The 27,637-nt window shown below is 51.7% G+C and overlaps 11 protein-coding genes across 11 annotated transcripts; 6 read left to right on the top strand and 5 right to left on the bottom strand.

The window, feature by feature from the left end:
* Nucleotides 1-342: 342 nt before the first annotated feature.
* On the top strand, nucleotides 343-7,129 carry SETTUDRAFT_117274 (uncharacterized protein). Its single transcript, XM_008029225.1, has 2 exons — nucleotides 343-6,560; nucleotides 6,647-7,129. Exons 1-2 carry the CDS (start codon nucleotides 355-357, stop codon nucleotides 6,912-6,914), a joined length of 6,474 nt encoding a protein of 2,157 aa, XP_008027416.1. The 5' UTR covers nucleotides 343-354; the 3' UTR covers nucleotides 6,915-7,129.
* A 111-nt stretch (nucleotides 7,130-7,240) lies between these two features.
* Nucleotides 7,241-8,900, bottom strand: SETTUDRAFT_42095 (uncharacterized protein; the record flags this gene model as incomplete). Its single annotated transcript, XM_008028893.1, has 1 exon — nucleotides 7,241-8,900. One exon carries the CDS (start codon nucleotides 8,898-8,900, stop codon nucleotides 7,287-7,289), a length of 1,614 nt encoding a protein of 537 aa, XP_008027084.1. The 3' UTR covers nucleotides 7,241-7,286.
* Nucleotides 8,901-9,673: 773 nt separating this feature from the next.
* SETTUDRAFT_163694 (uncharacterized protein) lies at nucleotides 9,674-11,049 on the bottom strand. The gene is made up of 2 exons (XM_008029224.1): nucleotides 10,418-11,049; nucleotides 9,674-10,356 (listed from the first exon to the last, which is right to left on the bottom strand). Exons 1-2 carry the CDS (start codon nucleotides 10,620-10,622, stop codon nucleotides 9,857-9,859), a joined length of 705 nt encoding a protein of 234 aa, XP_008027415.1. The 5' UTR covers nucleotides 10,623-11,049; the 3' UTR covers nucleotides 9,674-9,856.
* Nucleotides 11,050-11,386: 337 nt separating this feature from the next.
* Nucleotides 11,387-12,464, top strand: SETTUDRAFT_137075 (uncharacterized protein; the record flags this gene model as incomplete). The annotated part of the gene is made up of 1 exon (XM_008029223.1): nucleotides 11,387-12,464. One exon carries the CDS (start codon nucleotides 11,387-11,389, stop codon nucleotides 12,353-12,355), a length of 969 nt encoding a protein of 322 aa, XP_008027414.1. The 3' UTR covers nucleotides 12,356-12,464.
* A 1,085-nt stretch (nucleotides 12,465-13,549) lies between these two features.
* On the top strand, nucleotides 13,550-13,979 carry SETTUDRAFT_32135 (uncharacterized protein; the record flags this gene model as incomplete). Its single annotated transcript, XM_008028816.1, has 2 exons — nucleotides 13,550-13,681; nucleotides 13,785-13,979. The coding sequence occupies 2 exons, from the start codon at nucleotides 13,550-13,552 to the stop codon at nucleotides 13,977-13,979; spliced, it is 327 nt and encodes a 108-aa protein (XP_008027007.1).
* Nucleotides 13,980-14,444: 465 nt separating this feature from the next.
* SETTUDRAFT_32134 (uncharacterized protein) lies at nucleotides 14,445-14,780 on the top strand (the record flags this gene model as incomplete). Its single annotated transcript, XM_008028815.1, has 1 exon — nucleotides 14,445-14,780. The coding sequence occupies one exon, from the start codon at nucleotides 14,445-14,447 to the stop codon at nucleotides 14,778-14,780; it is 336 nt and encodes a 111-aa protein (XP_008027006.1).
* Nucleotides 14,781-15,784: 1,004 nt separating this feature from the next.
* Nucleotides 15,785-16,453, top strand: SETTUDRAFT_179492 (uncharacterized protein; the record flags this gene model as incomplete). The annotated part of the gene is made up of 1 exon (XM_008029222.1): nucleotides 15,785-16,453. One exon carries the CDS (start codon nucleotides 15,785-15,787, stop codon nucleotides 16,451-16,453), a length of 669 nt encoding a protein of 222 aa, XP_008027413.1.
* A 512-nt stretch (nucleotides 16,454-16,965) lies between these two features.
* Nucleotides 16,966-17,320, bottom strand: SETTUDRAFT_90318 (uncharacterized protein; the record flags this gene model as incomplete). Its single annotated transcript, XM_008029221.1, has 2 exons — nucleotides 16,966-17,114; nucleotides 17,167-17,320. The coding sequence occupies 2 exons, from the start codon at nucleotides 17,318-17,320 to the stop codon at nucleotides 16,966-16,968; spliced, it is 303 nt and encodes a 100-aa protein (XP_008027412.1).
* Nucleotides 17,321-21,568: 4,248 nt separating this feature from the next.
* Nucleotides 21,569-23,443, top strand: SETTUDRAFT_163693 (uncharacterized protein). The gene has a single exon (XM_008029220.1). The coding sequence runs from the start codon at nucleotides 21,652-21,654 to the stop codon at nucleotides 23,272-23,274; it is 1,623 nt and encodes a 540-aa protein (XP_008027411.1). The 5' UTR covers nucleotides 21,569-21,651; the 3' UTR covers nucleotides 23,275-23,443.
* Nucleotides 23,444-24,284: 841 nt separating this feature from the next.
* SETTUDRAFT_154506 (uncharacterized protein) lies at nucleotides 24,285-24,626 on the bottom strand (the record flags this gene model as incomplete). Its single annotated transcript, XM_008029219.1, has 1 exon — nucleotides 24,285-24,626. The coding sequence occupies one exon, from the start codon at nucleotides 24,624-24,626 to the stop codon at nucleotides 24,285-24,287; it is 342 nt and encodes a 113-aa protein (XP_008027410.1).
* A 1,007-nt stretch (nucleotides 24,627-25,633) lies between these two features.
* SETTUDRAFT_90611 (uncharacterized protein) lies at nucleotides 25,634-27,148 on the bottom strand (the record flags this gene model as incomplete). The annotated part of the gene is made up of 7 exons (XM_008029218.1): nucleotides 25,634-25,884; nucleotides 26,043-26,107; nucleotides 26,155-26,390; nucleotides 26,434-26,577; nucleotides 26,712-26,791; nucleotides 26,842-26,898; nucleotides 26,944-27,148. The coding sequence occupies 7 exons, from the start codon at nucleotides 27,146-27,148 to the stop codon at nucleotides 25,634-25,636; spliced, it is 1,038 nt and encodes a 345-aa protein (XP_008027409.1).
* Between the last annotated feature and the right edge of the window lie 489 nt (nucleotides 27,149-27,637).

Raw genomic sequence — 27,637 nt, 5'->3', positions numbered from 1 at the left:
GTCACGGCGCAGGCCGCCTGGCCTTTGTTCTGCTGATGAAACGGCGCTGGCACGCAAGAGCAGGCGGTGGCGTTGGGTTGCGCGTGCCTCGGGGGTCCGCCCTACTTAGTTTACTTATGGCGGCGCTCATGCTCGCCTCGAAACTTATGACATAGCGCCGTCTCTAGCCCTCCGCTCTACCACGATTCTCGATACCGTCACGCAACCAGCAACCCTGACATATCCACGTGGCAGGCCCACAGCAACCACAGCCTGCATCGCTTTTGTTGTCTAAACATACATACGATACCGGCCCCCAGCGCGTCCACGGGCCCTCTCCCAACCCCACCATCTCCCGCCTGCGGGAGCTGCACCATGTACATGTCCTTGCACGAGCAAGAATTATGTCGACAGCTGCGCGAACTGCCCCGACGACACAACTACCGCTTTGAGCCGGCTGCCGACCGCGAGCTGCGCGAGATACTTTTCCGCTCACTTGCAGGCCGTGACGACTTATTGCCTCTCTTCTTTCCCAACGGGCCGCAAACTGACGGCGACAAGCCATGGAGCCTGCGCGACGCACAGGGCGCAGTAGAGGGCGCTGAATACACGGCGGCAGCAAGGGGGAAGCCATGCGGCCACATCTTCAAGAATGGCGAGGCCACATACCGCTGCAAGACATGCACCACTGACGACACATGCGTGCTTTGCGCCCGCTGCTTCGATGCGTCAGACCACGAGGGGCACCAGGTCTTTGTCAGCGTGTCGCCCGGCAACTCTGGCTGCTGCGACTGCGGGGACGACGAGGCCTGGGTGCGGCCTGTACACTGCAACATACACTCAGTCGATCCCGACGGCGAGTCCAAGGCGTCTGGCAAGGCTCGGGAAGGCTCCATGCTGCCAGACGAGCTCGTCGAGACCATACGCATCACCATCGCGCGAACACTCGACTACCTCATCGACGTCTTCTCCTGCTCGCCCGAACAGCTGCGCCTGCCCAAGAGCGAAGAATCAATCAGACAAGACGAACGCAACTCGCGCCTCACTTCGAGATGGTACGGCCCCGGAGACCAATCGGAAGAGTGCGACGAGTACTGCCTAGTGCTGTGGAATGATGAGAAGCATACCGTCAACGATGTTAGAGACCAAGTTGCACGCGCGTGCAAGCAGAAGCTGGCGTTTGGCCTCGCAAAGGCCTACGAGATCAATGACGTGGGACGTAGTGCGATTGTATACCGGACAGACATCAACGATCTCCTGAGAATGGCCAAGATCATCGAAGAGATCAAGCTGACAGTCACGATTCGATCCGCTCGAGATACGTTCCGGGAGCAAATGGGCGGCGCCATCATCGAATGGATTTCGGACATTGCAGGGTGTAGTGTGGGCGAAGACAGTCAAATACTGAGGCGTACCGTCTGTGAGGAGCTGCTAAAGCCGTGGCGCATCGGCAGTGAGGCATCAAACCAGGGCATCGGCAAGAATGGTCTTGACGACCACGAGATGGAGGACAAGGAGGCTGAAATGGATGGCTTCTTCAGTGGTCTGATGCCCATGCAACGACGGGCGCGCATCATCCGCGTTCAGCGACAACGAACCACGGATGCCAACGACGATACCACTGGGTCCGACGATGACGACGACGACGAGGAAGGTGGACCTGCAACCGACGCTCAAGATGATATGGACATTGACGAGGTTGGGGCTCAGGACGAGGATGGTGATGTCGAGATGGAGGCGTACGAAAGTACGGAGGAGACCCTCGACGCACCTGAAGCCACCGTGGCAGGCTATCCCGCACCGCCACCCCCCCCTCAACGTGCACAGCGGGGCCAGCTTGAACAGAGTGTTACACCCGCAGAATCTGACAGCGAACCCATGGTTGGTGCGCCGTCACTTAGCCATGCTGAGCCAATGTTGCCAGTCCCCGAGACTCCGCACACTCGGACGCTATCATTACGGCCAGCTCGGCCAGCCAAGTACTGGTTGGAGAAACCCGAAAACTACGGGAAAAAACCAGGGACCCCTCCACATGAGGATCTTTGGCAACGCCTACGGCTCGACCACCTCATATTGTACGACTTGCGCATGTGGAAGGAATTGCGCATTGGCATACGCGACGTCTTCATCAGCACAGTAGTCACGATCCCAGAGTTCAAGCGTTTGCTGGGTCTACGGTTTGCAGGTGTCTACACTGCTCTGGCCCAGCTCTATCTCATTGCAGATCGCGAGCCGGACCACTCCATCATCAACCTGTCTCTCCAAATGCTGACGACTCCGTCAATTACTTCAGAGGTTGTCGAGCGTGGCAATTTTCTCACAAACCTAATGGCCATTCTCTATACCTTCCTGACTACACGACAAGTGGGCTACCCCTCGAGCGTCGACCCGAAAGCGACGTTGGCCTTCGAGCAGGGAGCTGTAACCAATCGTCGCATGTATCATTTCTTCCTCGACATGAAATATCTACTGGGCTCAGAGTTTGTCCAGGAAAGAATTCGTGAAGAGCCACGGTATCTCTTGCAATTCCTTGATCTTGTCAAGCTTCACCAAGGCATCTGCCCTAATGTTCGACAAGTGGGTGAGCATCTAGAGTTTGAGTCGGAGGCCTGGATCAGCGCCTCTTTGATTACACGGGAGATCAACAAGCTGTGTAGGCATTTTGCGGAATCTTTCACCTGGAGCCGCGGGGAGGACCCAACAAACATCCAACGCGCCATTCGTGCAGCCGCCAAGGTGGCCTTCATTAATTCTCTAGGCGCTGAGCGTAAACGCTTCGACCAGACGGAACTAAAGGATGAGACCAAATTCAAGACGTTGGATATTCTTGAGTTCCATTCAGACTCGTCGCTTTCTTCGACAGGGCCTTACAAGATTGTGGATTACGTCGTTGCAACTCAACCAATGAGCTTTCATCATGCACTTCACTATACCGTTTCCTGGCTAATTGATCGGGCCCGGAGCATGGATCATGAGGACATCCTGCGACTGCTTTTGTTCTCTCACAGCGAATTACAGATGGACCTTGGCCCAGCTGTAGCGCCCATCCCAGTCCATGAGCCTGAGGATTACCTACTCTCCATGTTTGATTTCCCGCTTCGAGTGTGTTCATGGCTGGCTCAGATGCGTGCCGGAATCTGGGTCAGAAACGGCATAACGTTGCGGCATCAGATGACACAGTATCGCAGTGTATCCCAGAGGGATGTTTCTCATCAGCGAGACATCTTCCTCTTGCAATCTGCTCTCGTTCTGTGCGACCCCTCGGTATTCCTAGCTTCAATGGTCGACCGCTTTGGACTTGTTGGCTGGATGACCGGGAGATACGAAGCTGCCTACCACGAATTCGAAGACAGCCAAGCTATCGATGTGGTAGAAGATTTTGTGCACTTGCTCATCATCATTCTTAGTGAGCGTACTTCATTGATCCCCGCGGAGGATAATGATGAGACTCAATTGGCCGCTGTGCGCAAGGATATTGCGCATGTTTTGTGTTTCAAGCCCCTTTCCTTCTCCGACATGACAGCACGTCTATCGGACCGGATCCAGAACCTAGACGAGTTTCCCCTAATTCTCTCAGAAATGACGAGGTTCCGAGCTCCTGAGGGTTTGTCTGACAGTGGAACTTTTGAATTGAAAGAGCAGTACATCGACCTGATTGATCCTTATCTTCACCAATACAATCGCAATCAGAGGGAGGAGGCAGAGAATATCTACAAGGCTTGCATAGCTAAGCAAACCGGGAAGCAAGCTAGCGACATCGTCTACGAACCAAAACTTCGTCCCATCACTTCTGGCCTGTTTAAAGACCTGTCGGGATTCACGAGAACCTCTTTGTTCACTCAAATCATCTATTACCTGCTTGGATATGGCCTCAAGGCAGCCACAGTCACACCAAGCATACCGGCAACTCGCGTGGAAACATACATCCAATTTGTTCTGCAGCTCCTTCTTGTAGCTATCCTCGAAGACAAGAGTATGGAGCACGGATGGTCCGAAAAGGCACCGGAATCTTTTGTTACTTCAGTCTTGACTCAGAATGCCAGCATGGGCATACAGGGTCACCCTACTGTGCTTTCAATCTTGAAGGCCCTTCAGGATAACGAGGCTTTCAAGGTGTGCGAGCCAAAGATCAGTTTGATACTGCATCGACTCAAGCAGCGTCAGCAAGATTCATTCATCATCGCTGCCGCTGCAATCAACATGCCGGCGGATAGAATGGACACTGCCTCACCCGCACCCCAGGACAAAGAATACAAAGAGCTGAAGAAGAAACAGGCACTCGAACGGCAGGCAAAAGTCATGGCAGCGTTCAAAGAGCAACAAGGGAAATTCTTGGCTAATCAGGACTTTGATTGGGGCGAAGATGACTTTAGTGACCTTGAAGACGAGACTGGAGGACTTGTTGAGCAAGAGAAGACCCTGAAATTCCCTTCTGGTACCTGCATATTATGCCAGGAAGACTGCAACGAGCAGCGACTTTACGGCTCCTTTGGCTATATCTCCGAGAGTAGGATCCTTCGGCAAACACCTTTGGAAGATGAAGAATGGGTAAGCGAAGTTGTCGAGACCCCAAGCAGCCTTGACCGCTCCGCCGAGCATCTACGGCCATTCGGCGTTGCAGGCAAAAATCGACGCACAATTGAAAAGGTGACTGCTACGGGTGGACGAGTGACCACCGAAAGGCAGGAACTTGGGAAAGGGTTCCCACCAGCATCTGTCACACCCGGTCCAGTCACCACTGGCTGTGGCCACATCATGCACTTTGCTTGCTTTGAGGTATATCTCAATGCCACTCAGAGGCGCCATGTCAGCCAGATTGCCCGGAACCATCCCGAAAGACCCGAGCTTAAGGAGTTCATGTGCCCTCTATGCAAAGCTCTCGGTAACATCTTCCTGCCAATCATCTGGAAAGCAAAGAAAGTGTCGAGCACTGGTGTACTAGAGACTGAACAGACATTTGATGGCTGGCTGGAGTCTCAGCTAGTTGCAACTCACAAGAGTCACGAAAAGAGCCTGAAAGCCCCTGCAGACTTGTCGCACGATCACAAGATGCTCTACGAGTATGCAGAGCGCAATTTTATCCAACCGGTATCGAACCGATTGCCTGACCTGCTCAAGCCACAATTACCGACGACTGGCCTCGCTCTCGGACAACCGCCAACACAGCTTGCGCCGCGATTCCAGGTTCCGGCCTTCTTGGGTGTACAAGGCCTGGAAACAATTGAAGGATTGGGTCCGTCGCAAGGCAGCCCAGCTTTGACTCCGGATGTTCCCATGGGCGAGTTAATCAAGATTTACCACAGACTAAGGGACACTTTGAAAGTCAATAACATCCAGTCCTCTTTCTCCTATCCACATACGCCGGCTATTTCGGAAGACTTTACGCACACGGATGCCCTTTCACAGGCCTTAGGGTATTCAATTGCCGCAGCAGAGATTGCCCAGCGAGGCATCCAGTCTGAAGCGGTGCGCGGGACCTTGATCGACAAGATCTCTCCACAGACAATTACACATCTCCGTGTCTTTTCAGAGAGCGTCTCTTCATACATTGCAGTTGGGGGCTTGCGAGGTCAGGGTCCAACGAAGACTATGAACGAGTTTTCCGAGATCCAGCGTCGCCAGTTCCGTCAGTTGTTCGTTGGTCATCCCGGCATATCCGACCCTGACGTGTTGAGCTTTGACCTGAAAGGCATCGCCCCGCTACTTTCTCAGGATCCATTCATATTCCTCTCTCAGTGCGCTGTCGGAGTGGTTTCGGCAGCAAATCTCGACATTCATCACATCATGCGGTTGTGCTATCTTGCAGAGATTGTTCGAGTAGCATTCGTCTTCGCTCTGGCTAGGAAGCACCCGTCGACCGAAGACATGTCGCCAGACTCTGAACTCCTCTTCCCGCACCCGGAGCAGTTCATCAATCCAGAAGAGGCCAGAAGCAGCTTTGAATCACCAGAGCAGATCAATAATCTGCTCTTCTTTGTCTGCGTCATCTACAATGTGACCAGCATGGGCGACTCGCCTTCTTCTCTCGACATTGACAACATGCGTGTCCCTAATCGGTTCAAAGATGCAAACTTCCTCTATCTCATGAAGACTATGGTGTCGAAATATGCGCTACCATTTGTGCGCAAGGCTGCAATCCTCATGCACGTTCGCTACGGCATTGACCTACCACATGTTTCTGTCGAACGTGCAGATGAACCCGAACTCTCACGACTATCCACAATACTCAGGCTGCCTTCGCTTGACGACATCTTCGCTTCATTTGCCAGTCGCACAAGCGCAGCGCACACAACCAGGTCCATTGTTGGCGGTTGGCTACGACACCTTCTCTGGGTGCAAACGGGCAACAATCCCCTCAAGCCCACTATATCTCTTTCCCACCCCTCCATCTTTGAGCTCGTGGGCCTACCCAAGAACTACGACACGCTTACCGATGAGGCGATACGGCGCCGCTGCCCAAGTACCGGTAAGGAATTGACGGATCCAGCATTGTGTCTGTTCTGTGGCGAGATCATGTGCAGCCAAGCTGTATGCTGCATGACGAACAAGAACCGCGGAGGCTGTAATCAGCATCTAGCCAAGTATGTCCCCCTCCTATTTTCCCCCCTTTACAAAACGACGAGAAAGAGAAAAAAAAATAAGATTACTAACAAACACCTCCCAACAGATGCGGCGGCCAAATCGGTCTTTTCATCCACATCCGCAAGTGCATGGTTCTCTTCCTCAACCTCGACCACGGCACATGGCACGTGGCGCCTTACCTCGACAAGCACGGCGAAGTCGACCCCGCCCTGCGCCGCCACCACCAGCTCTTCCTCAACCAGAAGCGCTACGATGCTCTGCTCAGAAAGGTCTGGCTCGACGGCGGCGTCCAGAGCCTGATTGCCCGGAGACTCGAGGGCGATGTGAATAATGGGGGGTGGGAGAGCTTGTAGATACACAAAAGAGAGACGGAGAGATGATGATGACGATGATGATATAAAATGTCTAGCCAGCTGTATGTATGAATATGCTCTAGGCGTTTTGCGCGTGTGTTCTGTTTTGTTTTGTCTTGTTTTGTTTTGTTGCGTTGCGTTTGGGGAGCAAGGAACCAACAACAGGCGTTGGTTGATTGAATCGTTTTTTTTTCTCTGCCTTCCTTTTTCTTATGAAAAATACCTCTTCTTTTTTTTGAAATCACTGATTGATCAATTTGGTGGGGGGGGGGGGGGTTGTATATTTGGAATCGATTCATTTTTTTGGTTTTTGTGTGCTTTTTTTTATGACTGCTATTTGAAGGATATAGATATGCTACATGGTATGTATGTCTACGAGATGATTTTTTCAGGGCTGGTAGGTGCGTCATGGTTGTCGTCGATGGAGGGTGGGTGGTCCTTGGATTCTTCAACAGGTGGAGTGTTGTTTTCCTGGTTGCTAGGCTCTGCTGCAGTGTCTGCTTCAGCATCGGTGCTGGATACATCGGCGCTGGATACATCGGTGCTGGATACATCGGTGCTGGATACATCGGCGCTGGATACGTCGGTGCTGGATACGTCGGTGCTTCCAGCAAGCGGGCCATTATCCTGAGCATCGGGCGCATCACGTTTTCCCTGCACCTCCGCGTTGTCCCTGTCCGCCGGAGCGCTGGTCGATGTCTTTCTTTTCTGTTGAGGCACCCTCCTAACAACATCACTTGTGGTCCTCATGCCGTCATTCTTGAAGCCCAGTCTCTCAGCTACGATTCTTCGCCAGGCTACAAGCTTGCCGACGCCATCAATGGACATGTCCATGTTGTATACCATCTGTATCTCTCGGCCCAAGACGCCACCCCTCGCCTGGTTGTTTTCCTTGATAATGTGATCGAGGATCACGAGGATATCGGGGTCAAACTCGATGGCGTTGTTGTCCATGTCGGTGAGCAGAGTGTCGATGGTGGCGTAAGAGGACTGCTGGATCCATGCTGTGCGCAGCAGATTCTTGTACAAGATTGTTGTGGCGCCGAGAGCGTGCGAGGAGCGACCTAGACTCTTGACTGTGGGTAGGATGGAAAGAGGGAGGGGCGATGCGGGAAACTCTGAACGAAGAACAGCGACGGCAGTGACGAGATGGTGTGCGTAGTTTTTGAAAAGAATACGCTGCTCGAGCGGAGGCATTTCAGGCTTATTGGTGGGCCTGGACTCGGTGTTACTGTTCTTCGATGTGCTGGTAGATTCTGTGGCTGCCTCGCCACCCTTAGTGGTACCGATGTTGTCGAGATTGAGCTGGCGCACTTTGGCAAAGACTTCGCGTTCGAGCACTTCCCAAAGGGCACGGTCTGTGGGTGCATCGCGGATAAGCTTGTCGATTCGCTCTCGTTCTGCCGAGCGCATCTCTTTGAACGGCGCCGTGTCAACGCCCGCAGCCTTCCCCCTGCTGCTCCGCGCTTTGCCTGGTTCGATTTCACTTGAATCGAGAGCGTCTTTTCCTGGCTGGGCCCCTGTTTTCGGTCTCAGGAGAGGAGTGCGCGATGCGCGCAATCGTGCGTCGCCCCTCATGGCTTCATCGAAAATCTCGTCCAGGGACGGCTTCGAGTTATCCTCGTCATCTTCATAGTACTCATCGGCTATCTGGTCCAGCTCCACGATATGATCCTTCTCCTTTTGTTGGCGTCCCTCTGTGTTGAACTTCTTGTATAGCTTCTGGAACGCCGCACGCTCGGTGCCCGTTATGGTCGTCTTGCGAGGCGCCTGGTCGATAGGAGGCGGCAGATTGTCAGCTTCGAAGGGAATATCGTCTCCGTCATTTGAGCGCGACCGTGAGGTAATGTTGCGTCGAGCAATTGGGCGAGTGGCGGGCTGCCATTGCTGGATGGTTGTTGTTTGGTAGAGGAAGGGAAGAAGCGTTTTCAACGGCGGAACACGAGAGCGTGACACGGCTCTGACTGTGCTCGAGCATGCAGACATGGACTGAAAAAAATTGGACGCAACCCAGACGTAACAATAGTATACAACAAGGCAAAGAGGAGCAGCAAGGGCGTATTGTGGTAGTGCGGCCTCGCACCCAATCCAAAAGTTTTGGAGTCGCTAGTGGTGGCCAAAGCTCAATATGCCCCATCGGGCAAGCCAGAAAAACCATTGATGGCGTGCACCGTCAGTCTCACAGCACGGGGGGGCTGTGCGCGCCACCAATCGAGGGGGGCATGATTGGCCAAGTTCAACATACCGTACTGGGCAGGAAAGGAGAATTGCCGTTGAATATGGTGATTACTGAAAACTGACACTAAAAGTGACATGGTTGATTGGCCGAGGCGGAGCCTACCATATAGGGCAAGAAAGCAACAGGCATTGGAAACAGGGAGATTAGAGTGACGACTTTAGCGTCGTCCTCATTGGCCGGGCATGGTCTACGGCCTTTGGTATTGTGTTCGAGACGAGGCCATATATAAAAGCGCCGTTGATAAGGCGTGGGGCAAGCAAGGAAGCGGTCACGAGTGAAAGACTGACTAACGACATGCAGGTCTATTTCTTCTAGGTGTAGTACGTCTTGTCGCTCTTGACAATCGGCAAGAACGGAAGTCGGTGTATCCCTTAACACTTGGGTCTGGTCGTTACGTGCAATTCTAATCCACAAAAGACACCAACTACCTGGTTGAGTTGGCATACTACGCGAATGTCGTCCTTGCTGGTCTGCTGCGAACATGCAAGTACAAGTATTGACCAGTACACATTATTTAGTGGCTGCCGTTATAGCGACTAGAACATTTCACACGGTAGAAATTGTCAAGTCAAGCTTGTCCAAGCCGGGCTCGTACGGGCCGAGCACAAAACTGCATTAATTTTCCACAAGTACATTAGTGTGGCCAAGATATCCAGTGCAAAGGTCGCAACCCGATTACTTTTTTACTGTGCAAAGCGTACTACTAGTGAAAAGGCCTTGACTGTTCATCTGCCCTCATCTCGGTGCCCTCAAGCTCGGCGGGTGGGTGTTCCACTTCGACGGCATTCTGTTTGTACGCGACCGCGCCCACTCCCAGCTCTTGGACATGCTTCCCGTGCACCTCGGCGGGTGTTGCAGCTACATGTTCCGTGACTTCTGGGGTGGTATTCTGTGTCTTTCTTCGCTTCTTCAACATGAAGAATGCAATCAGCCCAACTATGATGGCCAGTCCAGCGACTCCGCCAACGACAGCACCGGCAATCGCACCCGAAGACAATCCTGAGGAAGACGGAGAAGATGACGACGTGGCGCTGGCGGTGGGAGCACTAGTAGTTTTGGATAGAGACGGCTGATTGACGGCATTGACATCGCAGAAATCGATACTGTAATACACAAAGGTGGAGTTGTGGCATTCGACGGGCCGGATTTCTTCTGCGTAGCCTGAGCAAATATCGGCCGTGGTGTCCTTGGCGTAGATTGTGACTGCAGGGCGTTGGCGTCAGTATGAGCGTCTCTCTTTTCCTCATCGACGGCGTTCACCCACCTGTGCAGCCCGGATCCAGGCCTACGACCTGGAAGCTGCCGTATGGGCCATTGCGGCGCAGGTCCGTACACGTGCCGTTTGGATAGCCGTTTGGGCCCTCGAGGCCTCGTAGCGAGTCCTGGCAGTGCTCGTCGGAGAAGATGGCGATCTGGCTCACGGCCAGAATGTGAGTCGCTTGCAGGACCAAGGAGAAGAGGTTCTTCATTTTCCCACGACGTTGCGCAAGGGGCTCACAGAAGCGAGGCTGGGGCGTTGTCCAGCAGGCGAGAAAAACCGGTCCGGCCCGCGTCCTTTACTTATACCTTGGGCTGGCGAGTGTGCGTGTGAAGCGCTAATCATTTTGTATCACCTGGGGGCCGTCTGTCCAGCAGCAGCTGCGCCGCATTCAGAGTAGCCTGTCAAATTGACCACTGCTCTGGATGCTTGGCATCCAGGGTGGGTGTGGACCGGGTAGCTGCTTCCAACAAATGGAGCGCGGGCTGCAAATTGCGCCAAAGGCATGTCCTGGGCAGTCCCACCGTGCGGCTGGAGGCTGTTTGGCCTTCGCTGTGGCAACGTCGCGTGGATTGGCTGTCTGTCTGCTATATGCATGGATGGCGCTTGGCCCGTTGCACAGCTGTGGCCGTGTCTGCCTCAGGCGCGGCTGGTGCTCGAGGTTGGCAGTCTTGTCCAGCGCAGCAGGAGCGCAGCCTGACTCGGGCTGCCAGATTGCAAGTCATGCCGTGTCGTCGACTGGCTAGGGGGTCGATCGCCGTCGTGTGTGGCTTACTGATGCTTTGTTGGAACGAGCCAAAGGCGATTAGTGATGGAGTCGTCGTTCGCTAGTGATAGGTGGGGGGGAAGGGGGGCAAGAGGGGGGCACCGCGGAGGTGGCAGCCATGCCAAGCCGTGGACCCTTTGCCTTCTTTGTTTCGACCACTGAGAGCGCGTCTGGCGTGGCCACCGCTCAGCTTCTGCCAACGTCCACTCATGGCTTCTGGAGGCCAGTCACGCATACTACTCTTTGGCGCTGGCAGCGTCGGCGCCATCTATCTGCACCTGCTGAGCAAGGTGGCCTCGACCGCTGCCGTGTGCCGCTCCAACTACGACGTCGTCAAGCAGCATGGCTTCGTCATCAACTCGACCATTTTCGGCCACGACATACGCTTCAAGCCTCAGGTCGTCCGCGACTGCGCAGAAGCATCCTCGCTGTCGCCGGCGCCCTATGACTACGTTGTTGTCTGCAGCAAGGCGATTCCGGGTGTAGTGCCCAAGCTCATCGCCTCTGCTGTGACGCCTGGACACACAGCCATCGTTCTCATTCAAAACGGAGTGGGCATCGAGGACGAATACCGCCACGCCTACCCCGACAATCCCATTGTCAGCGCCGTCTTGTATCTTCCAGCCACCCAGCGACCAGCAGGCGTGATTACGCATGCCGAAGTCGAGCTCCTTCAGCTCGGAGCCTTTCCATCGTCTTCATCCAATACACACGCCAAGAAGTTTGCAGACCTTGTAACATCTGCCGGCGGCACTGCAGAGCTCCACGACGACATTCAGTACATGCGCTGGTCCAAGCTCCTCGTCAACGCGTCCTGGAACCCGACATGCGCTCTTGCACGGAGTAAGGACGCCCATGTCCTGACCGCCTCGCCAGAAGCCACTGAAGTGTTGCGCGCTGTTATGCTGGAGATTCGGGATATCGCAGCCGCATATGGCCATAATTTTACACGGGAGCTGGTCGACGTTCAGCTCAGCCGGGCGCAAGATAGAGTTCCAAATAATACTGGCATTCAGCCCAGCATGCTTCAAGATGTCTTGGCGGGCCGGAGGATAGAGGTGGAAGCCATTGTAGGCAACCCAGTCAGGCTAGCCAAAGAGAAGGGTGTCCCGTGCGTGCGACTCGAAATGCTGTACGTACTCGCGAAAGCATTGGACTTGCAGATTGAGAGGACATGAAGATTTTATCATCATTCGTCATGCTCTGATTGCGATCACTTAGCGTACGAATACCGAGTTATTGTAGAAATAAGCTTACAATAGATTAGAATATAGATGGTGAATTGAAATAAGATTATAGTTTTGAAGCGTCATGACGTGCTAATTAGCACTTCGTGATATATCCCTTTATAATATCAGTAGTCATTTCATATAGGTACAAGATTACCCAGTAAAGGGAAGCATAGCATATACAGCACTGGGGTAGGATTAAGTCGAAAGTGCTAGTGAGTCTTACTAGCAATCAGTGGTACTTGAATTCGAAACAGTGGTCTAGGCACGTGATATAGATCTCACGCGAGACGGATAGGGGCAGGTTCCAGCAAAGTTTATAAAGTTAGAAAAAGATTATTCCAGCAGCGCTAAACGTTTGATCGGCCCTCTTGCGATTCACGGCTGACTTACCAAGATTTCCTTTCTAGCTACGATTACTTCACCCCTATCGTCCTTCCCTCCGCAGCAGATACGAAATGAGTTCGCGTTCACTGTAGTGTACTTTGGTGATAATACCCGTAGTGTACACTCTTGAAATCCATGGCTGAAAACTTAGACTTAATCAGGAAGGGCAGTTCCCCGCAATAACTTCCCAGCTGAACAATCAGCGCACTGTGCTACTTGCGATGGGCTGAGGCTCTCTTAGCGAGATACTGGGTGAACCCAAGCTAGACGCCCTTTCAGAACGGTGCTCAGACCAACCGGAGAGCTTGTTTCTCTGACCCGTGCTTGGATACGAGCTCTCCTGGATATGGTTCTGCACCTCCTCATTGGGTACAACCTCAATATACCTCTGCATCTAATCTCTAAGCATAACCCTTGGCATAGGTCTCTTTCTTCACAGAAGACTCATCTGTCTTGGTCTGATCTAGGTACATCCGTATAATCTGACCCTATTCAAACGAGAGGTATCTTTCCTACTCCCGGCTGTAATACATTTCTCGGCTGAGAAGATCAATCTGACTCAGCCTGATATGCGTTCTAGCGTGATCTGTTACGCACCCCTATGCTCAAACCCCCATTTGGCAGACACCAAAACAAAGTGCCGGAAGTATAAGTATGTGAGATTACCATCGGAGATTTTCCATATCCCAAGTACCTCCACTTTTTCAATCCACTTCTTATCTTCACAAGGGACATAGTTCCTTACGCATCGTCAATATGAAGATCACTCCAATCGCAATCATATCACAGCTCGCAGCCATCACAACTGCTGTGCAACAGGACTGCCACAGTATAGGCTATACTATAGACGGATGTGGCGCCCTAGGTGGCGAGCGTTCGACATGGAAGGTAAGTCGGTTCTTAAATTCACATACTCGTGTTTCGCAACTTTACAGCATCTTAGTTCTAGTAATGCTCTTTCTCTCTCTCTCCCTGGCTAATCCCTCTAAAGTGCAAACCTACCTCGGATGATCCTTATCTGAAATATGGGCCACCAAACAACAGATGCCAGTTCATGCAGGCAGACTACAACCCCAATCCTCCGCATAATCTCCTGGACAAGATCTACTGCGTGTGTATCCCAAATCAAGAATATCAATATTCTTCTGGTACTAACAATTCACGTAGTGCCAGTTCTGCGAGTTAGTAAACGGTATATGTCCAGACGCACACGATTAAATCCCATTCTTCACGTTAGTCGTCTCAACTCCTCCTTACATAAGACTATTGCTTCTCAGAGGATCGGAATATTATTTCTGCTGCTCGAAGCATATAAATAGCCGCATAGCATACAGCTCAGCCCTCCATCTGATACAATCTTCAACCAAAACTTTTATTGGCTGCCGCACGACGCCCACCATTTTTGTCTACTCAGCAAAATCACACCCGGCACTTCGTCCGGTGGGTCGCATCTCCTTTCTAGCTCTTACGATATTTTCCAAATGCCATATATCCAGCCAAGACTTCACTGCGAATCGTACGCCATCTACAATCCTGATAATCGCTAGCAACATATGTGGGGCCTGACATCAGGTGCCTCCCATGTCTACCTTGGAGCGGCGGAAATATTTAGTGATATCTTGCCTTTCTACAAACTGGGACATGCGACGAGATGCATGACAAACTTGAGGCAATCACCAACCTGCTCACTGTCCAGTTCATCACACTCGTCTTGCTACTAATCACCGCTTTCCTTCTCTTCGCCCGCTTCGGCCTGGTCGCCGGGAACCCAAAGCCTTGGTTATCGCAAGATACTAACCGTCAGCAACCCGTGGAGGATGTTGGTGAAAAAGATCTATCGAAAGAAGCCGAAACCCCCATCGCTCATGATGTCGTCTCAACCACTCCTGGCACACTAATCGCCACGACCTCGCTCAGAAATGCCATCGCATTCGGTTACCCCGCCGCCATTCGAGTCCACCTTCAAGCACTTTCGCGGAACTGGTGAATCGTTTGGCTCCCTACGCCGCAGCCAAGGCGCGCAATATCTGCAATATACACATGTGCATCTTTTCAAACACATCACTTGGCCATTGCTAAGAATTCGGACAGAACTGATGAACAAACCTCGATAAACTCAGATACCAAGCACGATGTCGAGGTCAAGATAGACCATGTGCAGAGAAAAGTGTCTGTTACACCACTTCAAGAAGTGTCCGAGTCACCTTTTCAATCACGCCCTGGTACCCCTCCATCTTCACTAAACAACGGCTTTTTGTATCTTCCTCTGGAAAATCGAGCCTGCTGAGGCTCGTTCCACAAGTACCTCATTCTCTTCTTCCCCCCTAACTCCCCGACCTCGAGACAATCTGCAGAAACGATTTGAAGCGTATCGCGCTAGAAGAGTACAGACTCCGACGGGATATGGGCCATTTCCTAACTGTCATTACCACAGGGTAGCTCATGAGTCTTGAGCTACCGTTGTCCTGGGTGTGATGAGCCAGGCAAAGCAGTATTTCTAGCAGCATATCCCAGGTAAACTGGGTTATTTGCCTTTCAACTAAACTGTCTAGAGAGCATGCATCCCTACAGGCTGGGACGTTCTTTTCCCATATGCATGGGAGTTTCTTCTCCATCAGATAGACGACTACCCAAGTTCTTCAGCATATTTCGCTACTTTGCCGCCTGGATTGGCTTCGTGGGATCGACTCAGGGAATTTCAAGTCTGTGATGCCGTCTTTGACGGAGTCTCATTTGCCGGGGCCAATTCCGGCTGCCTTGTCGAGGCTATTGCCTCTGTCCCGGAACTCTATTTACCCCAAGCACCCGGTTTCTGGGCCGTCTGCGCTCGACTCAGCCGTCCCTGAATCAATACAGTATCGAGCCAAAAATAGCCTTTGTTTGCACCTGCTCTCTCTCTCTCTCTCTCTCTCTCTCTCTCTCTCTCCAACAACATTTCTCCTTCTTCCCCACCTCCGCGCGCCGCCCCCCATTCACCCTCACTTTTTCACAATGGGCAACAAGCCCTCGTCACACGGATACCTAAAGCCCAGCTACCAAAAACTAAAACCAATACACACACCGCAGGACATCTCTGCGCAGCAAGAAGCCAAGGCCACCCCAACTGACCCGGACCTCCTCGACTTCACCAGCCCAGACTGGATCAAATGCTCGACGTACAAACTCAACGCGCTAACCTGGACCTCCTTCGCCTGGGCCTCTCCCTCGCAAGCCAGCCAGAAAATCTGGGGCCACTCGACGCGCGGTCGTCTCTCGCTGCCGCGCAGCAAGCCTTCGCTGCCGACGTCAGCATATGTGAAATCGCACCTGGAAGCCGTAGCGCAGGACTTCAAGCGCGCGTCCGTGATCCTGCGGCTGCAGGCGCGCGGCGGCTGCGAGAAGCCGTGTGCCGATTATCTGGGTGTGACGCCGCTGTTTGGCGAGGTCGTCATGCTGATTGTGTATGCGGCGGATTTGACGGAGGGCTGTGAGGAACTGGTGGTTTGGGACGAGCAGGATGAGTGGTACCGCGCTTGCATTTATTTTCGCGATGCGGTGAGGGAGGATGATGCGGTTTGGAGGGTGCTTTGTGCCGAGTATGGGATTGATAAGTATAGGGCGTTGGAGAGGGCGTGGAATGATGGGAGTGTGGAGTGGTTGTTGTTGGATGAGGGGTATTAGATGCGGTGAAAGGTTTCTTGCGATGTTGACTTTTGGTTGGGGTACTTACCGCATCTCTTTTGCTCTTCATTCTGGCTTGATCTGTGGTTGCTCCTTGAGCTTTATAACACAGACTTCTTTTTCTCTTCACGTCATTGATGGGCAAATGATTCACCAGTATACCTAGACTATCTTCGTTCGAGCATGTTTCCCTGTTTTGGTAATACTGCGACCCGTGTCGGAGAACTAGAAGTCAGACAAATGCATCAACAAATCCGATTCATAGTAATGTAAACAGCACTGTTACAGAGTACAACTGTAAGCGTCAAGTTAGTAGAAACCCCCAAAAAGTCACAACTGATGGGTCAGGAACCGTTGGGCGTGAAGCTTCTATTAAGAATCACTACTACTAAATGCTCTAAAAATGACAAGGGAGAAATGTACAAAGCGCAGGATATACGACAACGGCCCGACCTGGCAACTACATCTTACACGCGACTAGCCGGGTGTGCCGGTGAGTGAGGAAAAGCCGCTTAGGAGGTGGAAGCGCCGCCAGCGGAAGGCGAGACGTCGTTGCAGATGAGGGCCTGGCCAAGGATGGGGATAAGGCAGCACTTGGCTTGTTGACCGGCATCAGCACAGCCGGTGATGAGTTCATCGACGTTGGCAGGAGTGGTGGCGGCTGTTGAGGTTGATTAATTTTGATATTAATGGTCAAGAGAGGGAGGACATACGGTTGTAGCAGTTGAGGTCGGCGACGTTCAGGACATCAGTAGCGCAGCAGAGAGGAGTGCCGGAAGAGCAGATGCCGGCCTGGCGTCCCTCGAGAGGAGCAGCAAAGGCGGCGGTGGCGGCAAAGGCAAGGACGGCGGTGATGGTGAACTGCATTTTGGCGAGTTGTGTAGTGTGATTAGGTGATTAAGAAGTGTTCTTTAAAGTGTTGTTGTTGGTAGTAGTGATTGTAGTTTGGACGAGTGTGATGATTTGCAAATGTCCAGGGCTTGCTGCCCTCTTTATACTTTTTGCTACATCAATCCATCCAGGGACCATTCCAAGTTATGTGCACACCTTTTCGTTTCGTCCGTCATCGTCATTAGACGTGGTGTCTCCCGGAAGTAAGATCGTCATCCGCCAGGGGAGATACGGGGAATACACACCGGTAATGGGTCGACATTAAAAGTAACAGACCCACCTGCCGCTCCTAGCTCATCTCTGGGATGTCTGTACCTAGTTAAAAGTGACGTCGATCTCAGATCATTCCAGTTCCACTGTGCCTGGATGATCGTGTCGACTGGCTCGTACCGAGGGCGGAGTCACCGTCGGGCTGGCTGTTGATCTGAAACTTGCCGGCTAAGCTGCCTTCACCCGAGGGTGCTCCAGGTGATCGACAACGGACATTCAACTCTACGCAGTAGTGATATGATGCTCGGCACAAGGGTTTTACACATTAAGCATCTTTGGCTGCGCCAGAGGCGTAGACTTGCTATAGGGCCTACGTACGCCATGCATGAATGTATGCACAACAAGTGGCGTCCAGCCGCATTGTGGCATTTCCAATGCTCTCTCATAGGACAGCCAAACACGTCTAAACGCTAAGCTTCCAGTATCGGTGACGTCGATGGAACTGGGATGCCGGCTAACGGAGGATATGTCCACAAGGTTGCATGATGCTCATCTCCGGCGACAAGTGTGACCAAGTCAAACATATGCAAAAAGCATAGTTCGAGGATCACCTCCGCAGCATACACGGCTCTATGCCTAGTATGTAGGCGCATCAACACGACCTGGATATCGAGATCGACTTCGAGAAGCAGAAGAACAGGGCAGTGCAGATGAGGCTCTGGGCTATACGCACATCATACGACTCGCTGGAATTTGCCTTCTTTAGCAACTCGTAGATCAGCGGAAGCTGACCGTTAGCAATGCAAAACGGTGAGTAGTGGCGACGCAAGGCTAGTCATGGTCCTCAACACCCCAGTGGACAATGCGGGTGGCGGTGATAGGGGCGCATCCAGGACATGATGGGAAACGTCGAGCTAAGGGGGCCGAGGCCCTGCGACGAATGGGATTTCGAAGCCAGCTTTTTACGCACAATGCGGGACATCGACAACACCTAGTGGCAGTTCGGTTAGCAGTGGTATGACAAGGATAGGGATTTATAGGCCTGTACAAAGCACCCACTCAATGTTTAGATGTTTTCAGGGCATCTTGGCCTTATGCCGCATGCGTTGGAAATAGTGGCTGAACCTTATGCCAGATGCAATGCTTCAAAAGACTAGATGTTCGTTTTGGGTGCAGATTGCGTGGTCCCCAGGGGTCGTGGCGTGGAAAAGGAGAGCGGAGCGTTGGAAGCCCAGCCGGCCGTTGCCCCCGCTCGTCTACGCTTTTCCCTTTTCGGCTTGACAGCCCAGTCCCGCTTGCACCGATCTACGTCACAGCACGACCTTGTTCCTGGACAGCGCAGCAGGATCCCGTCGATTTACATCATTATTCCCAGTTCAACCAATTGCAATGACTTGACGTGCAACTCGACACGTCTTTTATCCTGCGCAGGTACGCCACAAGGCCATTGGAGGGCGAGTGGCCATGTTCCACGCGACGCTGTCTGAGCAAGGCTAACATCCTGGTCTCCAGTGGCGCAAGGTCTGAGAAAAGTCAGAGCGTATGCTCAATAGGTGGAGACGGTCAGCATAGGTAATGGGGACTTGGCAACGTGGGAACCCCGATCAAAGGCGGCTATGCCGTATTGTACGAGGTATAATTGGTCGCGCTCACAACTGACTTATGCTAACAAGGCCTCGTCATCAGAAAAGCGCGTATATTGTATTGCGATCGTCCTACAAGTTATTATTTAAAGAGAGTACTGCAGGCGGAGAACGCCGTGCTTTGAACACAGGTACTAATAACATCCAATGACTGCCGTCAACATCCGGTTCCATTCTCCTTGGAACTGCAGCTATCACTGAACTGCTCAAGCAAGGTGGCTGGCAAATAGGAAAAAGGTAGGTTGAGCCGCTGTACCAACAGTGATGAACATACCAGATGTACTCGAATTTTTCATGCATGTGTTCGCTGCAGGGGAACGCCCAATGGGCTTTCACGCTCCTCGTTTTGGGCATGTCAGCTAGAATAAGCCTTTTACTCAATGCTACCAACACCTCAGGTTACCCTCACCGGCCTATTGTCGGGTCTATTTTTGCCTTTCGTGTTGCTTTGCTTCCCAACACCAAACACGAAGTACCCGGTTACCTGTGCAAGGGACCTATCGTGACACCAGGTTATTTCTGACTGTCTTGGGAACAGCGGCTAGATGCTGACGTTTTGTTAGCGCTCCCCTAATGAAGTTGGGCAAGTAGGTGGTAGACAAATCCCAGCTCTTGAAGCTTGTCGCACATCAGCCATATGCCCCTGCGGACGAAAATCGGAATCCTTGAAGGTGCAGTACCTGCTGAACCCTGGCGAGCCGAACGAAGTTGATTGGCAATGAAATATTGTTCTTAAGGTATGGCGCAGTCGTCAGGACGCTTCAGTCAACGTGCATGGTGGTGTTAGTAAGGTCATGAGAGTGGCAGCAAGTGTTGATCGTCGTCACCTCACTTTCGCGAATATACGATAAAGTCGTCACTTATGGCCAATGATCACGTCAGGACCAAGTGCCTAAGAAGATTCTGTATAATTTTTTTGGTTGATTTGAGTGAGACTTCCGAATAGAAAATCAATAGGCAAGGAACTGCATTGAAAAGGGGGTGAACAACCCTGGGAATGGCGTGTAAGAACTACACGGTCACACCATCCAAGTGGTTGTATATTTTGGTCCAGAGGCTACCGTGTGAAGCAGACACTTGTGAATTACCAAAAGAAGAAAAAAAAGCACGAGAGGTGTCAGTGATTCTGCAATAGGGGAGTGCGTGCTAAAATTACATTACGCCGTGAGAAAGTGGGAATGACAGGACATGTACGTAGCCAGGCACAAGAACGGAAAGAATTTAGTTGGCAGGGCTAGTGCATCAACCCCAGATCTCTCCATATCGCTTGAAAATACCAAGAAATCCCCATACTGGGCCCTGACAGGTTCGGCGACCGTTCGGCTCTGAACCATGGCTCAGTGCACCAGTCGCACCATACGCTCCGGAGTGCATAAGGCTGTGGAATCTGGGGTCTAGTCTGTACTACTGCCCATCTATGACCAATTGAATGCAGGTACTCCGGATTTCAGGGCATCAGAGGATGCTGGAGGTGGAAATTTCCAATTATAGAAGTTGAGATTTCAATCACTTACGAGGTAAACAGCTCTAGTACGGCTCCTTGTAGATGGCCATGTGGTTGCGACTTGCGCTCTTCATCAATATTTTTCTGATTAATCTTTGGTCATCCTATTGCTTCAATCTCTGATATACTTTCGGTGACAGTCATCGTCTGAAATCGGGCATTTAGGCGTGCCGGTCACCTGACAAGGTTACTGTCGCATCGGGATCACCGACATCCTTTGCTTTCCGCGAAAAAAAAGAGTTTGGAAGAAAGAGAAGAAATTTCATGCAACCCTCTTCTCTGGGGTCGAGTCAATTGGAGCGATCACCCGCACCCTGAAAATATCGTGATGGAGTCAAACTTCATGTCCAATAGTGTTGCATCTGAGTCGTGCCGCGCGCCAAGCCCGTCATCCGATGATGGCCCGGCCCTCACGCTATTCCCGAAGCCATTCAGCCGCCACCGCAATCCCCAGTAATGATACAACTAAGCTGCAGATTTTTTTCTGCTGGGAACCGTCGGGAGCTGGCCGCGACACATTTCTGGTGTTAAATCCGCCGATAAGCATCGGACCTCGACCATCGCGTGCAAGCCACCCGCCAACATGCGGCGTGGACCCGCTCATAGCCGCCTCTGAAAATTTCAATCATGCTACCGTCACGGTCCAACTCCTGAATCTTGCGCGGCATTCCGTCCTCCTCACCCGCCATGTGGACCTGCTGTGAAAATTCGGACAGTCGACTCGCCATCCAGAGCGTGGAGTATGCCGACGGCTAACATGGACGGGACAGGGACTATGGCACCATGACTCCGCTGGCGGTGGCTGCTCGTTTTGATTGAAATATTGTCTGTGGCCCTGGCTTCTTCGCGCCCCATACTCATCGAAACTTGTTGCACTTCTCTCGTTGTTGTTGTTGTCGTCTTTCAACGTCAAGCCCTACCGCCGGGTCCACCCCTGACGCATTAACAACATGGCATCCGCTGCGGACCAAATAACGCCCAAGATGGACCAGCGATCGGAGAAGTCGGTCTCTCATTCAGGGAGCGATCTCGAGAAGCAGGCCGCGCCGCCCAAGGAGGAATTGCAGCGCAAGCTGTCGTCTCGACACTTGCAGTTCGTCGCCATTGGTGGAACAGTAGGCACGGGTGTCTTCATTGCTAGCGGAGGCTCAATTGCTACCGCTGGCCCTGCTGGAGCGCTGCTGGCTTATGTGTTTGTCGGTACCTTGGTCTACTCTGTCATGCTCAGCTTGGCTGAAATGGCTACCTACCTCCCTATTTCCGGTGCCTTCACGCAGTATGCTGCTCGATTCGTCGACCCCTCGCTCGGTTTCTCCATGGGATGGATCTACTGGTTTTCCTGGTCCATCACATACGCGCTCGAACTCACTGCCGCCGGTCTCATCATCCAATGGTGGAACTCGGACCTCAGCATTGGAATCTTCATCACCATCTTCTGGGTCCCAATCACGGCTGTGAACTTCCTCCCTGTCGACATCTTTGGAGAGTTTGAGTTTTGGTTTGCTCTCATCAAAGTTGTGGCTCTGGTCGGCTTCTGGATTTACGCCATCTGCATGAACGCTGGTGTCGGTAACCAAGGCTACATTGGCTTCAAGTACTGGGACTCGCCTGGCGCTTTTGCCCCCTACCTTGCTGATGGAGCTGTTGCCAAGTTTGTTGGCTTCTGGGCTGTCCTCATCCAGGCTGGTTTTGCCTTCCAGGGTACCGAGCTCTGCGCTATTGGTGCAGGAGAGTCGGCCAACCCGCGTGTGACCATGCCTCGAGCCATTCGCAAGACCTTCTGGAGCATCTTCATCCTTTTCGTCTTTACCATTTTCTTTGTCGGCATCTTGGTTCCATACGACAACGAAGCCCTTCAGATTGGTGACACCAACGCTGGCTCCTCGCCCATGGTCATCGCCTTCCAGCTCGCCGGTGTATCCGCCCTTCCCGACATCTTCAACGCCATTCTGCTCACTGTCGTCCTTTCCGCTGCTAGCTCCAATGTTTACTCCGGAAGCCGTATTCTCGTTGGTCTTGCCGAGGAGAAGTGTGCACCCGCATTCCTCAAAGCCACTAGCAAACGCGGAGTCCCATACTGGGCTACTGCCGTCACAGGCGCCATGGGTCTACTAGCCTACATGAACCTCAGCTCCAACGGTGAGCAGGCCTTCAACTGGCTCCTCAACATCGTCTCGGTTGCCGGTTTCATCGCCTGGACATGTGTCTTGATCTGCCACATCGCCTTTATGCGCGCCCTCAAGGCCCAGAACATTGACCGCGACACCCTTCCATTCAAGTCGTGGGGAGGCCGTCCTCTTGCCATCTACGGTGTTACCTTCTGTGCCATCATCACCATCACTCAAGGTTTCACAGCTTTCGTTCCCTGGAGCACTGAGGACTTCTTCATCGCATACATCAGTCTAATCCTCTTCGCTGTTCTCTACATCGGCCACAAGGTCACCACCAGGAGCAAGTTCATCAAGCCCGCCGAGGCCGATCTCCTCACCGGAAAGTTTGAAGACGAGCTGTCTGAGACGTGGGAAGAGCACTCGGCAAGTGGATGGAAGAAGATTGTCAACAAATTCCTCTAAGTTAAACATGTGTCAACGCATGACCCGCATTGTTCAGATTGAACAAACAAAAAAGTGTTCGCATAGCGCAACGTTTAGGGGAGCATGGATGCATTGCATGGCGTTGAGTTTTCTTTTCTTTTCTTCATCATCATTCGATCGGCAGATACCAATGTTAATGTCTTACCTCTTCATACCACAACGGCTTCCGAATTACATGACGTGAATGCCCTCCAACAGTGAAGAATGAACAAAGCTAGCATTTTATGCGATCACATGCTCACAAAAAGCACCATGGCAATCTGGGGAAGAGTAAACTATCAACCAGCAGACCGGAATGTATATCCCTGTGCTCCAATCATATAGTATGGCTAGCCATACAAGCGCTAACCATCCTTCCAGGTCCCATTGTCTCTTGGTTGACCAATCGGATCGGCACCATCATCAAGTCGTGTACTAAGCTAGGACTTTTCTCGTAAGAATCCCAACGTGCCACACTACACAGTGAATTTACTCCAGAGTATCCGTCTGAATACTACACATGCCTCTATACAAATTCTTACGAGCGACGTACGAAAGAAGCAGGACATGCCAATTGGCTTACGTTGGAGCAAAAGGAGTAGACAAACTCGTGTTTACAAGAGTACAAGTAATGAAGGGGGACTTGGGTATCGGCACATGTTGATATTTGCTGAGACTAGAGGCTCGATGCTACATATTGATGTAGCAAACGATCGAGTCGAATCGAATCAGATAAACGAGAGAAAAGAATGTTATATGAGAATGAAACAGACAACAGCGCAAAGAAAAGTCCGCTTCATCGAGATCCACGCAAGCCGCATCCCCTCGCCTTGGAAAAGAAAAAAGAAAAACAGATATAACACTGTCCGTCCCAAACGCTAAAACGCTTCATGGACAAAACATCCATCACGCACACATGTACCCACGCAAGCCCAGTTTCATTTTTTTTCTCTTTTTTTTTATTCCAAAGAACCAACTCAAACATCCACCAATCATCACTCTCACCCAATCTACCCCCACAACCTGACCATCTCCAACACGCCCAACCCCACCGCAGCACCAACCTGCAGCGTACGGCTGGAGCCCGCAGAAAACGATGAAGCTATGTTATCCGTATCCGTGATGTTTACGCCTTTTGGCTTTTTAGGCTTGCTGTTCTTCTTCTTCTTCTTTTTCTTGTTGTTGCTGTTGGCGCGCTCGGCGAGATATGCGTGCGGGGCGTTGGCGGCGCGGATCGCTACTGCGTCGTGGCATTGCGGGACTGTGTCGGTTTGATGGGGTCCTGCGGCGGGTGCTGGCTTTGCGTGGATGAGGGTCGCGAGGATAAGGGGCGTGAGAGCCGAGAGTCTCATTTTCTTTTTTGGAGGAGCCGAATGAACAACTGATGGAGTTTGTTTTCGTCCTTAGTTGTACGTCGTTATCGTAGTTGAGCGTATGTAAGGGGTTTGAGTTCGTTCGTATCCGGAGTCGTGTTGTTTCCGTGTTTTTTTCTCTCTTGTTTATGGCGAGACGCGTGCAAGACGAACAGGTAATGCGGAATGATTTGCGGGGAAGGAATCTTGAAGTCCTTCGCCTTTTGTATCTCTCAATATACATACTAGTAGTGGTTTTACCCGTATTTCAAGTGTATAACCGGTGACCGAGTACGAGCCGCAGCAGAGTTTACTTTACCCAGCCGCAACACCTGCGCGCTATACTCGCGCTATCTGATCTCGCGATGTTTGTACAGATTGCTGCATTCGCGCGGCCAATCAGGATAAGTCGTACGATTGGAGCGTGCTTCTTGGCTTGCAGCTGGCTTCAGCTGGACAAGCCCCCCAGACCCACAAGTGAAGCTTGGAACTTCTGCCCAGATAGCTTCTAGATCTTAACCCGAGCATTCTTCGTGGCCTGAATGGGCACTGTGTACTTGAGTGCGGGTCTCGATCGTGTGCTGTATATCTGGCGGAGATGAATGAAGTCAGAAGTTGTGACTAATTGTACCGGATCCATCTGGATAGGGCAAGATCGGTTTCGAAAACAGAGCTGAAAGAGGAAAAGAGAGGGCCATGTCAGCAGTAAGCAAATTCTCTTCTATTGGTGACGCGCTAGCACAACACAGCCTGGCTCTATAGTTTAAGGCCCCCTTTCACCAAGGATATCGCTTGTTTCTAGCCGCAGCTTCAAAATGTTGCCTAAGGCTAGTTAGCAGAACAGTAAAATAGAGAGCTACAGAACAGGTCCCCAGAATAGGTTTCTTCAATGCTAGTAGTTGGAGCTGATCTGCGGCTGGAAATGTTGGCATCTCTCTACTGTTTGATCTGGTTATACTATACTTCGTATTTCTGCAGGATAAGCCAGTAATGTCAGATTATGACCCTCATGAGCCCGATGACTCAGACATTGACAAATCTTGCTTGCTTTCAGACTCGAGATGTGCTCTATTCTGAATGGACGATATAATAGTAAGACGTACGTGCCATGTTTGCGGTCGTGATGATGACGAGGAGCTGCGTGGTATAGTAGGGGGGAAGACTCGTGGTGCTATGGGTCGGAGAGCTGGAATGCTGACGGATATGATACCCAGGCTACACTCGCCTAGGGATAAGATGAGGCACGGTACGCTCCGATCTGCATGTAGGTCGTATCAGCTATTTCTCTCGTCATCTTTTGGACGGACTGCATCTTGTTGGGAGATGCTGAGACACGTGTCCGGGGACACGTCAAGAGGTATCCTGCACAGTTTCCCAAACGCTTCAATACAAACTACAATAACAAAAACCCCTTACAAGTAGTATCCAATACTCTCAAGTGATGCAGATATCCGATGCGGACGATCCCCACTACGCAGGCACTGCTCATGCTCAGCATACGTTGGACTAAAATAGTGAGATTACATACCTGGCACCTCCCGCCAACAGCACACACAGAATGATGCGTTGTTTCAGGGGCATGTTCAACCTCCAGAAGTGAGGTAGAGGAAGTACGCAAAGAACGATATCAGTGATCACGTTGACTGCTGAACTCGCGTACAGATAATTAATGTAGTCAATACACTTCCGATTGATGGTGAAGTTCCACGCTCCAGACAAAGGACGGCATTGGAATATGGTGACGAAAACACCTAGGTAGATTAGCTTGAACTCGATGATGGACATTTCAATGCGCCTTGCCTGTGACCCATAGTCCTGCAATGAAAACCGACGTCGCATACATTGCCATGTGAAATGATCGATCTTGTATGAAGCGAAGGTAGGACGATATGATTGCGATTTTGGTCAACGCAATCGCAAAAGTGTACAAAATCTGGCAAACATAGAGGTACTGTATTTGGTTAGCCATCTTGAAGGAATTAAAAGCTTCGTTCGGAATAGGAGATTATCGGGCTACTCCAGTCGATGATTTTGAGCGGCCAACTTTTCAAAACAAGCGCCTGAGATCTGGGGTGTGTCGCATACCAGGATACAGCTCTTAATGGTCTCAAAGAGCGTCGGCATAGGGAGAAGCCAGACATGCTGACCGAGCCCATGGCGGGTTGCTAGTACAGTGTTCAGGATTATTCCGCAGCCTTTAGCATACATTGCTTACCGGCAATACACGTTGAAGCCAAAGCTACTGTAAAAGCAGCCGCGGAAATGATGAGGACTATACGATATCAATAGAAATTTCGAGATGTCATGCAGCACTCACCGTCGTCTGCGAAAATATGACCAACATATTTAGCCCGCGCAAACGTGCGCAAAGCTACGGTCAAGACTACCAGGATAATAAATATTACGCAAGGTATCTTGACGCCGGCTACGTTGGAGGAGCGATCGTTGAGATTGAACTGACTGACATCGACTTTGAAGCCACCAAATAGTACAATGTTTTCTCCAGGCTGCTGCGTCGACATCCTGTAAGGGCTCAGACTCAGTTCCGGTGGATAAGGTAGAACAACGGGAAAGCCTACTGCCGATATCAGTGCGTAGAAGCTCACGGGCGCTCGAGTCAATGTAAGGTCGGGAGTACGTCTGACATAGTAGTACAAAGGCGGCCCCATGTGCAATTAGTGCGTAATACAGGGCGTAATTGATATGGTTTCCCTGGTCGCTTTTGCCGTCATTTTTAGATGGCATCCAGCACCATGGTGCCTCCGCTGTTCTACCACGATAAACCGCCACGAAAACAAGAATTCGCTTGCACGACGGACTGTGCGATGTCGCATGAGATGGCGAAACGACTTCTGGCGGTATCAGGATTCCTGTGACCTGGATACCAAGCATATCCTTCCCAGACGCCTTGTCATCGCCGCTGACACTGCAGCGCTAGTTGCATGTGCCGCAGAAGAACGTCAATTGGCATTCCCGAGACGGTAAGCATGGCCATAAATGAACTGCAGGGA

This window comes from Exserohilum turcica (genome assembly GCF_000359705.1).
Source record: "Exserohilum turcica Et28A unplaced genomic scaffold SETTUscaffold_3, whole genome shotgun sequence".
Taxonomy (NCBI): Eukaryota; Fungi; Ascomycota; class Dothideomycetes; order Pleosporales; family Pleosporaceae; genus Exserohilum; species Exserohilum turcicum.
Note: the sequence above shows the minus strand (reverse complement) of the source record. Positions and strands in the feature narration are given on the sequence as shown.

Coding starts and splice junctions, on each gene's coding strand:
- SETTUDRAFT_117274 (XM_008029225.1), top strand. CDS start 355: ATGTACATGTCCTTGCACGAGCAAGAATTATGTCGACAGCTGCGCGAA. Junction 6,561..6,646: donor TGTAATCAGCATCTAGCCAA/GTATGTCCCCCT, acceptor ACCTCCCAACAG/ATGCGGCGGCCAAATCGGTC.
- SETTUDRAFT_163694 (XM_008029224.1), bottom strand. CDS start 10,622: ATGAAGAACCTCTTCTCCTTGGTCCTGCAAGCGACTCACATTCTGGCC. Junction 10,357..10,417: donor CCTGGATCCGGGCTGCACAG/GTGGGTGAACGC, acceptor AACGCCCTGCAG/TCACAATCTACGCCAAGGAC.
- SETTUDRAFT_163693 (XM_008029220.1), top strand. CDS start 21,652: ATGGCATCCGCTGCGGACCAAATAACGCCCAAGATGGACCAGCGATCG.